We start from the raw sequence: 12,759 nt of genomic DNA, 5'->3' as shown, positions 1-12,759 counted from the left end.
TTTGTATTTTGTTTTATACATTTAACAGAGCATTATTCTGAGAAGGGGTCTTTAGGTCTCAGAAGATTGCCGAAGGAGTCCATGACACAAAATAAATAAAGAATCCCAGGTAGAAAAAGAACTAACATCTGAAAAGGTTGAAGCCCAGCTTGTTCACTAACTATCACTAGAACTATGAGCAAATCAACTTCACCTTTGCCCTGGTTGTCCTTTCTGTGTGCTAGTCACTCACCTTTCCCTTTCAAATCTGGAAGTTTCTGATTTCTTCCAGACCCAGATCAAGCACTATTTTCTACATGAAGTCTTTCCTGATTTTTTCCCCTCCCATCCATCTCTCCCAATTACTGGTGTCTTTCTCCAAAAGTTATCTTATAGTTGCTTTGTATGTATGTTGTATATATTTACTACCAGGCCAGGAGTCAGAAAGACTTGTCTTCTGGAGTTCAAGTGCAGCTTCAAATTTCCTACTGTGTGACTCTGAGCAAGTCACTTAACCTCGTTTGTCTTAGTTTCCTCATCTATAAAATGAACTAAAGAAGGAAATGGCAATTTCCTCCAATATCTTTAACAAGGAAACCCCAAATGGGATCATGAAGAACTGTACACAACTGAAAAATGACTCAACAACTGAACACATAAACCTATTAATGTGTGTGCTTTCTCCTGTATTGGAAAAGTCTCCTGAGGGCAGACTTTCTAATTTAATAATAGCTAATAATATTAATAAAAATTAAACTATATTAAAATTTAAATAATAGTTAATGATAATGTCATTAACTATTACTAAATAATAGATGGGCTAAGAACTTGATACATACATTTCATTTTATCTTCACAACTCTAGAAGGAAGGTATCATTATTATCCTCATTTTTATAAATGAAAAAAAAAAAAATGGAGCAAACAGAGGTAAATGATTTGCCCAGATTCATACAGCTAGTAAGCATCTGAGGACAAATTTGAATTCAGAGCTTCCTGACTCTAGGCCCTGCACTCTGTGCATGATAGTACCATCTAGCTGTACCCAGCTTTGTATTCCCGAGTGCGGTCCCAAAACAGGCACTTAGCAAAAGCTTGTTCATTGATTGCTATCAATATCAATATCTAGCCATACTAAAAAGATTCAACATATTAAAAAAATAGAAAGTCATTAGGTGCTGAGTTTCAGGAGTGAGAAATATTAAAGCTGGAAAAGAACTCAGAAACATTCTAATGTCATCCTCTGGTTTTATAGATGAAGACACTGGCAGATAAAGAGGATATGGGACTTGTCATGTGACAACTTAGGACTAGAAACCTAAGCATCCTCTTAGTTGAGAGCTCCTTCCATAACATCAGGTAGTACAGATTCAGTGAAAACCAGCAAGTAATTATTAAGTATCTGCTATGCGTAAAGTACCATACTGAAGCTGAAGGTCCAATGTCAAAACAAAAAACAGTTCCTGTCCTCACTCTACTGAGGGAAAACTACATTACATAGATAAGTAAAAATAAGATTATTTAAGGAAAAGGAGAGCTCTAAAAACAAGAAAAATCAGGAAAGCTTCAGGAGGTACCACCTCAGATGCTATCAGAGATAGGATGGTGGGTCACTGAGTCTGTGGTTCAGCCTCTTGTTTCAAAGAAGACTGACATAATGTGTGATGTCTTGACTTCCAAGTTCGCTGAAGTGAGGCAGTATTGTGCAATGTCATCAGCCTCAGTCTCTCTCCCACAGTGATTGAAGTGTGTGACAAGACAAAAGTCAGAATGACTGGGAATGGCGCTGGAGGCACTGGATGACCTTGGAGTCTTCAGTGCCTGCCCAAGATCTAACTGCCCTACAGTGCCTGCTTTAGCTGCCTTTTTGTATAAATGGATTGTTTTTTGACATTGGACCTTCAGCTCCAGTATGGTACTTTACACAGAGCATGCAATTCTTTCTTGTATAAATAAAAAAAAATGTTTCTTATCCAACCATCTGCCAGAGGAGTCTTCAAATACTTGGGATAGACAATTCCCTAAATCTCCAAGGGCCTGTTGGTTATGCTCAACTTCTTTTAGCCTGTCTGCCAAGTCAGTTTATTGGGGTTTGGTCACTGTGTATGCTACAGGTTCTTATAGCCACAGGTGAGAGTTGGGGGAAGGTGGACACCAAATTGGGTGGATAAGTAGCCCTAAAGAAGGGTATACAAGCTCTCACACCAAAGGTGCTAGTTCTCCCTGAACACCCTTGAACACCAATCTCCTGGGAATGGTATTCAGTGTTCCAAAAGGGAAGCACACAGACAAACTTAGATATCATCTAGTTCATTTTTACATATCAGGAAACTGAAGATGAGAGTGATTAAGCAACTTGCCTAGTCACCAAGTTTAATCCTCTCTTAAATAAAGAGCACCCACAAAAGTATAAAAGTATAGTCAAGGTACCATAGCTAGTTACTGTCAGCTGAGAGTAGAGCTGAGATTTGACTTCCTATCATACTTGATTCACTGGCATCGTGTGCAAATCTCAGTAGCAAAGTCCTAAATTTCATTTACACCCCAACAAAGGTAATATAGTCCAGAAACAAAAACTATCATGAGACAGTTTTATTTGGTCTTCTTATTGACTTCCAGGTATAGTGATTAAGACAAAGACAGACATTCAGGAAGAAAGCCGTTCTTCAGCCCATGAAGAACTAAAAAAAAAGAGGAACATTCCCACAGGACTGGAAAATGAGAATTGGTTACTTTAAACTACTAGTTTAAAGAGAATTGGTTTCTTTTAAAGGACTTCCTCTTCCTGAATTCAGCCTCCCAGGGTTCTAAGAAATAAACTAATTGGTGAATGGATGTCCATAATTGAAGAATGGCTGGGTAAATTGTGGTATATGAATGTTATGGAATATTATTGTTCTGTAAGAAATGACCAGCAGGACGAATGCAGAGAGGCTTGGAGAGATTTACATGAACTGATGCTGAGTGAAATGAGCAGAATCAGGAGATCATTACACACTTCAACAACAATACTGTATGAGGATCAATTCTGATGGAAGTGACTCTCTTCCAACAATGAGAGGATCCAAATCAGTTCCAATTGATCAGTAATAAACAGAACCAGCTACACCCAGTGAAAGAACACTGGCAGATGAGTATGGAACACAACATAGCATTTACACTCTTTCTGTTATTGTTTGCTTGCATTTTTGTTTTTCTTCCCAGGTTATTTTACCTTCTTTCTGAATCCAATTTTTCTCGTGTAGCAAGACAACTATAAATATGTATACATATATTGTATTTAATATATACTTTAACATATTTAACATGTATGGGACTACCTGCCATCTAGAGGAGGGGGTGGAGGAAGGAGGGGAAAAGTTGGAACAGAAGTTTTTGCAAGGGTCAATGTTGAAAAATTACCCATGCCTATGAATTGCCAATAAAACACTATAATAATTTTTAAAAATTTTTTAAAAAGAAAAAAGAAATAAACTGATTGGGGCAGCTAGGTGGTGCAGTGGATAGAGCACTAGCCCTGAAATCAGGAGGACCTGAGTTCAAATCTGATCTCAAACACTTAACACTTCCTAGCTGTGTCCTGATAGTATAATATATTCAGATGATGGGAGTTATCTGAGTTGCCAGCACACCTGACAAGAACATGTAAATACAGTCAAGGGAATAAGTTTGTGCATAATAGTCTGACTGAGGACAGTGATATTGGGATATCCTAGAAGTTCAATGATGATTATTACTGATTCTGCCCTGACACTGGTAAAAACAGGCCACAACAAATAATAATAGTTGTCACTTATAAAAACATCTTAAGGTATGTAGAGTGTTTCATATGTTTTACTTCATTTGATCCCCATGATAGTTCTATGAAGTTAATGTTGTAAATAATTGGGCATTTTAACCTTCATTTTATGGGCAAGAAACTAAGATTCAGAGAAGGGTAGTGATTTGGCCCTGAACACATAGTAAATATATTGTTGCTGTTGTTTTGTTCATTCACTCAATCATGTCTGATTCTTCATGACTCCCACCCTGTCCAGGGGGTTTTCTTGGCAAAGATGCTGGAGCGGTTTGCTATTTCCTTGTCTGAGGTTGAATAGGAAATCAGGTCTCCCTAGCTCCAGACCTGGCACTCTATCTTCTGTGCCACCTAGCTGTCTTCTAAGCAAAAAGAGGTTAAATGGTTTGCCAAAGTCATCAAATGCTGGATTGGAACTCAGGTGCTCCTGACTTCAGGCCCAGCACTCTCTACCGTGAGCCTCCTGACTGCTTCTATAGCAGGGATGGGGAACTTTTTTTCTGCTAACGGCCATTTGGATACTTATAACATCATTCGTGGGCCATATAAAATTGCCAACTCAAAAATTAGCCTGCTATGTTTCATTAAATATTTCACTAACTCACTCCTAATGTGATGGCTGGACCTGTGGTTGCCTTGACAGAACCAACCAAATGATTTCATGCACCTCACACGGTCTATGGTCCTTAGATGACCTCCAGGCCAGCCGCTCCCCACCCCTGCTCCATAGTAAGTATAAGAGGCTGGATTGTAATCTAGGGCTCTGAGATTCCAAGCTTAGGATACTCTCTGCTACTTCATATCACCTCTCAACAAATAAAACATAAGCTCCTAGAGGACAGGATTTGATTCATTTTTGGTTTTGTATCTCTAGCACACAGCACATTTGCCTGACATACTGAAGATATTTAAAATATGCTTGTTGATTGTCAGGTAATTTTTGCTAGATGAACAGATGAAAAAAAAAAACTAAAAGAAGAAGAAAAAGAGAAATTATGCAGGAGTGCCCAGCTCTCTTGAAGTCACAAAGCCAGAGGAATTTTGCTGATTTTTTTGCCTTACAAGTATTCCCATCATTAGACATTCCCTAATCTGATACAAAAATTGTAAGAGATAAAGAATATGCTTCAATGTATCACTTACGCTGCTTGAAGACTTCCAGGGACCTCTTCAAGGTGCTGAAAAAACAAATATAGGAATATGATTATAATTTTGGAAAGGACCAAACTATGTTCTCCCATAAATCTCCTTGGGGAACAATCTCAACACAACATGCTGAAGCCCTCCCTGGAATTCTTTATACCCCCTGGACCCAGTAGAATACCATGGTCTATTCAGAAATTATCTCTCATTATTATGTGATCTGTCCTTGTTTTTAAGTTTTAAATCTTACATTTCTTTCTTATTATGAGCTTATATTATTTAAAGAAGATGGAGGAGCAGATAGGTGATAACCCCAATTACTTCACTCCCCCCCCAATTTTTTTTAAATAAAAAAGACTGAAAATTAGTACTAAGGGTACTAATACAAACTATTACTCCTTGATTTTTTTTTAATATTACTTTTGATTTATTGTTTTTGTTTGTCAGTTTTTGGTTTTTTTTGGCAAAGGCATTATACTCCATCTTCTCACCCCAACTCTGACATTTGGATGTCCTCCTGGATGTCCTCCATACCTAGAATACTCTCCTTCCCCACCCCACCATCCCATCACCCAGCTTCCCTGGCTTCCTTCAAGACACAGCTCAAATCCCACATTCTGCACAAATCCTTTCCTAGTTCTCTCAGATACTTTCCCTCTCATAACTCCCTCCAGTCTACGTGCTATATATCTTTCATGTTCACAGTTGTTTGTGTACTGTTTTCTTCATTAGAATGCAAGGTTCTCAGGAGCAGAGACCATGTTTTTGTTTTTGTCTCTCTAAGGCTTAGCACAGTACCTGGAATGTAGTTAAGTGCTCATTGACTAAATGAAAGAAATAAATGCTTATTGACTAAATGAAAGACATCACAGTCCCTGTCCTCCAGCTCTACTCTGAAACTCTTTTCTTGCAATATTAAATATCCCACTTCTTAGACCTGTTTTTTTTTTTTAACACAACTTTTACTGATATCTCTCTTTCTCTCTTTTTTTTTTTACAAAGTTTTTTTTTTCCTCTCCACTTAATCAAGGCACTCCCTTAAAAAGAATAAAAAAGAAATGGGGAAAAAAGCACCTCAGTAAACCAATCAATAATATATCATGCAAATCAGATAGACTATGCAATACTCCACATACATTTTTGATTATATCTGCCAAGAAAGGAGTGATATACTAGGTTTGGACATTAAAATTACACATTTGCTTTCCTTTTCAGGAACCTACTATACTGCTAAAATAAGGTCAACCTCTAACTAAAGGGATTCATTAATGGTCTGAAAAAATGAATGAGTTTGTCTGAGTAGCTAACTTCTAACAGTGAATTAGGTAAATTAACATGTTAGCAGATACTTGGGAAAGTCTCCCAGTTGAAGGAGCTAGGGCATACCTAAAGATATACAGCCTCTCTGATACCTAAAGGAAAAGAACCACTTTATACTGTTTTGTTTCTAACATCTAGCTAGCAAAAGGGAGAAATCATGGTTCTATCTTTATTCCCTTCACCACTGAAAACTATTTTTGCTTTTCTTGCTAATATTCCATGCAAGAGAACAAGGCAGGCCTAGAAAATATAAGTTGCAAATCCCTCAACAATCACAGAGCTGAGTTCATGCCCAGGGTCCCTATCAAAGGCAGGTAGAAAGAGGAAGAACCATAGGGAAGTACAAAAAGGTCACAAAGATTTCCAATAGGAAGAGGTTTGAGAGATTATGCATTTTAATCTTCTCATTATGAAAGTGAAAGTCTCAAGGCCAAAAGAAAGGAATTTGATCAAAAGCAAGAAAGAACAAATCCAATGGTCTTTCCAGTACACTCCAGGAGTGCCACTCCTTTGATCACAATGTCATCAGAACTGGGACTTAAACCCATTCTTCTGTACCATCCTAATCACCTATTTATTTCACTTCCACTACTATTTAGTGGAACTAAACTTTGCACCTACTGCCTTGCCCTTTTAAAGACAGCTCTATTCTGGGATAGTCTACATGTGGCTGCCCTATTTTTCACTAAACTCCTCACTTTCTATCTCCCCCTTTATGTACTATCTTTTTCTAATGCAATATGCACTCCCTTAGAAAATGACATCTGCCTCCAGAAAAAGAACTATGGAGATTGTATATGTATCAAAGCATAATATTTTCATCTTTTTTGTTGTGGCCATTGTCTCTTTATTTGGTTTTTTTCTTCTTTTTCGTGATTTTTTTCCCCTTTTATATGTTTTTCTTATACAACATAACAGATATGAAAATATAGTTAAAATAATAGTACATATTTGATCTATATCAGATTGTTAGCTGACTTGGGGAGGAGGGAGGTGAGGGAGAGAGAAAAACTTGCAACACAAAATTTTGCAAAAATGAATGCTGGGCAGCTAGTTTGTGTAATGGAGCACCAGCCCTAAAGTCAGGAAGACCGGAGTTCAAATTTGACCTCAGACACTTAACACTTCCTGGTTGTGTGACTCTGGGCAAGTCACTTAACCCCAATTGCCTCAGCCAAAAAAAAAAATGAATGTTGAAAACTATCTTTACTTGTATTTGGAAAAATAAGATGCTATTTTTAAAAAATATGTACTCCTTGAGAGTAGATCTTGTTTTTTTCTTGGTTTTGTATTCTCAGCACTTATAGTGCCTAGCATATAGGAAATATTTAATAAATGCTCACTCCATCTACCTAGATATCTATCATCTATCTTTTGTCTATCTATTATGCCCACTATATAAAGGGTTAACTGGAGGGAAGGAAAAATAAAAGCCTGGAGACTATTTGGATGATTATTACAATAGACCAGAGAAAAAGGTAGTGAGATTATTACCTAAAATGGTATCAGTGCGAGCAGAAAGAACAGTAAGAGAGATGCTATGGAAATCCAGCTGAATGTGAGGGTTGAGGGTAAGGGAAAATTCAGATAAGATTCCTGTTTCCAGATTAGATAAATAGAAGAATGCTGCAAACATAGGGAATTTGGAAGGATAGTAGATTAGGAGGGAAGGATGATGAGTTCAGTTATCTTTTTGGTCTGTTCTCATGCAAATCATTAAATGCTACAATAATGTGTTTGTCAGACCAAGGTCCTCACTAAACTTTTGGAGATTCCCTGGCACTGTCCTGATTCTTTCATTGTACCAAGATTTTTCTACATCAAAAATATTTCTTGAAACATAATAACAGAACTTTAGAACTAGAAGAGAGCTTAGAATTAATCAAGCCCAAACTCTTTGTCCTTATTTATACAAATAAAATGCCACACTGAGAGGTGTTATGACTCAACCATGTATCCTGATTCCCCAATTCAGTGTTATTAACTATGATATCGCCAATGACTAGAAAATATAATTAATACAAAGATCTTCATTCTACTGGCATTTACTGTAACAAAAAATAGCTATATCTCTGCATATGCCTGGAATAGTAAAACCAATTATTTTTGTATACCTAGAACTAATAAGTGTCTTCCACATAGTAGGTGTTCAATAAAATCTTGTTGAACAATGAATAAATGACTCATTCTCTGTGAAGATTTGCCAGGTCCACAACACTTTTAATATTTCCAAATAGTACTTAAGACACAATATGGTATATAATAAATCTTGAACTCAAGAAAACCTGATGGGGAAATACTCTATCAAAACATATTGATCTGCTACTTATAGTCAGAAAGAAACCTGGGGCCTTGAGAATTAAGTGACTTGTCAAGTCCCCTCTCTGAAACATAGTAGTTTGAGGACAAGTCATTTAATGTGATTATATGTTGCAGAGCAGGTGTCAATATACATTGATTGGCAAAGGTTGTTTTCTCACAAGGAGTTCCCTATACCAATAAAGGCAGCATTTAGTACCTGGCACATAGTAAATATCTAATAAATATTTATTGATTGATCACAAATTATAGATCAAATCTAAAAATTTGAAATAAAAGATGTAAAAATGTGGGATGATTTTTGTATCATTTCAATCAGTAAAAATGAAATGGGATTGTCTATCCATAGTCACTGTTCTCTTTTAAAAAATGCTTTAAAAGGAAGTAGAGATGATTTCAGGACCTCATGAAATGAATTCACATAGTACCCTATCCCTTAATTATTCAGGCATCTCTGGAGTTATATTTGGCCCCACATTGCTATAAATGTGGAATCTGGAATATCTCATCAGTAACTTCAATGAGTACTTAAAAATAAGCATCTCTTATTTTTTGATAAAGAAATTTTCATCTTGAACATTGACATAATAACTAAGGAACTAACTGTTCTTTGATTGATGCTGCTTTTTTGTTTCCTTTTAGTGGAGGGCAAGCACTATCATTAAGGAAAAAAGACACTAAAGGCTTTTGGTCCTTCCTCAAGAGTCACCTCTGAGACTCTGCTGTGGGCCAAGATGTCATAAAACAGAGCCTGTGCCTCTCTACCTTAAGGAAATTGAAACCCTGGAGAGGGCACTGACGTCTAGTGTCTTGTGTTTGGTGCTTCTCACATCCCATTGAACTAGTATGGCAGCTGCTTTTACTTGAAGGTGGAGAGAGAGAGGAGTCCCAGAATTATGTCCAAATATCGAGGGAATCAGTGTTTACTTGCATGTACCTCTGTTTAGTAAAATTTATTATTTACCTAAGCCCTCAACTTTGACCTCTTTCATTGAACCAAATAATGGACCACCACTTTCAAGAATAAACAATCATGAAGTTGTGCATTAAAAGGCTTCAACTTAGATGCATCCCATATTGAAGGAGAATATGGCTATGAGACTTTGGATTTACATTCCATTCAGCATCCTTCATTTTACTATTCTTCTTGGATGAGAAAGGGTGCAGAGCAGGAAAAAATCTGGATAACATTAACCAATATGGAAAGCAAAAAAGATGGAAAGGGACATACTTAATCTCACTTTGCCCACAGGGCTTCTTCCGGCAGAGGTTGATCAGATCTTTGCCATATTTCTCTTCAATCACTGCCCTATGTAAACAGAAAAGAAGATGATGGATCATTCATAGGTCCTTAGAATCATTTTTATCAAACTCATAACCTTAACTATATCATCATTTCTTTGAAGACAAAAAGCCTAACTTCTATACCAGTTGTATGAATATAATTTAATTCACTATAAAGTAAATTTACTCCTACATCTCATCCAACAGTTCAAGTACCAGTTATTACTTCTACTAATATCCGGTCACAAGATGCAGTACCATAAAGTTTACAAATTGCTTTCCTTATAATAATCCTTTGGGGTAGCTGTATTTTATAGCTCCATTTTTGCAGATTAAGGAACACAGAGAAGCTAAATTCCTTACATATTAAGGAAGACAAATGCCTTATTTGCTCTCACAGAAAGCATCAGAGCTAAAACTTAAAGCCAGACCTTTTGGCTTCAAATACAATGCTTCTTTCATCACATTACACCAAAAAAAAAAAAAAAAAAACCTTCATTATGATTACTGAAATACAAAAGAAGACCCTGGCAGCCTTACTTATCCTGCACATTTGTAGGCATTTTGCATTTTTCTCAGTGAGAGCTAGCATGATGTAGAAAGAGTATAACACAAGGAATGTGAATTGTTCCTTAACATATCTCCTTTCTCTTGTCCGTATGAATTCACAAAAGTACTAAGTAGTAGAGATAGGATTTAAATCCAGTGTTCAAATTTTGAGTTCAAAACTAGAGCTCTTTTCAAATGTATCTCACTGCCTTCAGGGACGTCTTTTCTTACTTCAGTGGGTCTTTCCCTCTCAGATTAATTTTTTTATTTTTTGGACTAGATGAAAGAGGCCATTCTCTACCTCAATGCTACTTAGCCTTAATCACTAAATAGGTGTTGCTTCAGTCAAACTGAGATGTTTAAAAAAAAAAAAAAAAAAAAAAAAAACTTAGCTTAAAAAGGTTATCCTGATCTACATCTGGTCATTAGAAGCAGATGGTGCTGGAAGAGAAAATGAGGCAGGTAATTTTGCACAGCCCTCCCTTACTTAAATTAAAATCACTTGCAAGTTATGACATCACTTCCCTGATGTCATGATCTACTTGGAGAACAAAGTACAAACAACTTAACTCTGTTCAGTGATTCATAATAATACTTATCTGTCTGCTGAAGGATAACCATTGACTTGCCCTGGAAAGTCTTAGAGTTTCAGAGCTAGAGGGAACCTCAGGAGCTATGTTATCTGATACATTCCTGAACAAGAATCTTAGCCACAACACAGCAAGACAAGTAACCATCCAACCTTTACTTAAAGGCCTCCAGGAAAAAGAGCTGGCAAATAGGAGGCTTGGAGAGACTCATGTGAACTTATGCTAAGTGAAGTGAGTAGAACACAGCAACAAGAAGATTATACAATGATCAATTCTGATGGATGTGACTCTTTTCAACAATGAGGTGATTCAGGTCAGTTCCAAAGGTCTTATAATGAAGAGAGCCATCTGCACCCAGAGAAAGGACTGTGGGAACTGAGTGTGAATTACAAGATAGTATTTTCACTTGTTTTTGTTGTTTTTTGATGCTTTCATTTTGTTTTCTTTCTCATTCTTTTCTTTTTAATCTGATATTTCTTGTGCAGCATGATAATTTTGGAATATGTATAGAAGAATTGCACATGTTTAGCATATTAGATTACTTGCCATCTAGGGGAGAGGACTAGAGAGAAGAGAGAGAAAAAAAATTATGGAACACAAGGTTTTGCAAGGGTGAATCCTAAAAACTATGCATATATTTGGAAAATAAAATAAAAAGCTTTAAATTTTAAAAAAGTATAAATTTTTTCCTACCCAAGATCATGAATCCCTTTAACTCTATTAACAGAACCCTTATGGACCCTAAATGACCTGCTCTGTTATTTATGACTTGGTTTTTTCTTTAAATAAATAATAAATTCAGCATGTAATATTCAAAACTGTTTCTTGTCTTTCTTATTCTTATCTCTTATTTTTTCTGGTCTTCCTCTGTTCTCTTTTGTGCATTTTTCTTTCAGTTTCTCCATCCCTAGTTCCTCTCCCTCAAGTTCCCAACTGAATAAAAGAAAAAAGAATTATATCACAAATAAGCATAGCTGAGCATAACAAATTCTCACATTGTGTGGTCCATCATCTCTCTATTAGAAGGTAGACCTGCTTTAATCCTTCTATTGGAATTTGAAAGTCTTCAGGAACTGAGGCTCTATAATCTCTCTTGAGTATTCTTCTTAGTGTTTTAATCTTTGTTGTTGTTGAGTTGCTTTTTAGTCATGTCCAACTCTTCATGGTCACACTTAGGGTTTTCTTGGCAAAGGCACTGAAATGGTGTGGTATTTCCTTCATTTTACAGATGAAGAAACTGACACAAACAGGGGGAAGTATATTACCCAGGATCACATAGGTAGTAAGTGTCTGAGGCTGGACTTGAACTCAAAGAGATGAGTGTTCCTGACTTCAAGTCTAACACTCTATTCATTGACCCATCTAGCTACTCATTTCATCACCACAGAAGCGCTAACTGATATATCTTTAATTCTAAAACTCTATGATTGTAGTAAGATTATTCTAAGACACAAAATCAAACTTGGGAAACTTGGGAAAATTTTTAATAATTATGACTTCTGAGAATTGGTAGTTAAATATGTCTTCCATCTATCTTGTCCTGATATGGTCAGTGTGTTTTATTTTTGGGTTTTTTTTTTTTGTTTTTTGTTTTTTTTTAACAAGAGAAGATTCCTTGGAGGGGAAGCTGGTGTCAGGAGGTCATTAAAAATTCATCACTAAAATTTTTAAAAGCTATGTTTAATTAAACACCAGCTCTGGAGGACTTGAGTTCAAATCTTAATTCAGACACTTAATTCAGACCTGTGTGACCATGGGCAAATCATTTAACCCCTATTGC

General features: G+C 36.4%; 1 protein-coding gene across 2 annotated transcripts in view; it reads right to left on the bottom strand.

Moving 5' to 3' along the window:
* The window catches only part of PSTPIP2 (proline-serine-threonine phosphatase interacting protein 2), a 65,946-nt gene that overhangs the window by 34,925 nt on the left and 18,262 nt on the right, over positions 1-12,759 (bottom strand). For both annotated transcript variants that reach the window (XM_012541144.3, XM_012541145.3), the window contains exons 3-4: positions 9,788-9,865; positions 4,918-4,952 (exon numbers count right to left, since the gene is read on the bottom strand). In XM_012541144.3, the coding sequence (XP_012396598.1) occupies positions 4,918-4,952; positions 9,788-9,865 (113 nt within the window). The remainder of the gene's footprint in view (positions 1-4,917; positions 4,953-9,787; positions 9,866-12,759) is intronic.

Source organism: Sarcophilus harrisii, chromosome 1 (genome assembly GCF_902635505.1).
Source record: "Sarcophilus harrisii chromosome 1, mSarHar1.11, whole genome shotgun sequence".
NCBI lineage: Eukaryota > Metazoa > Chordata > Mammalia > Dasyuromorphia > Dasyuridae > Sarcophilus > Sarcophilus harrisii.
The sequence above is the reverse complement of the archived record's forward strand: the minus strand, read 5'-3'. Positions and strand labels throughout refer to the sequence as shown.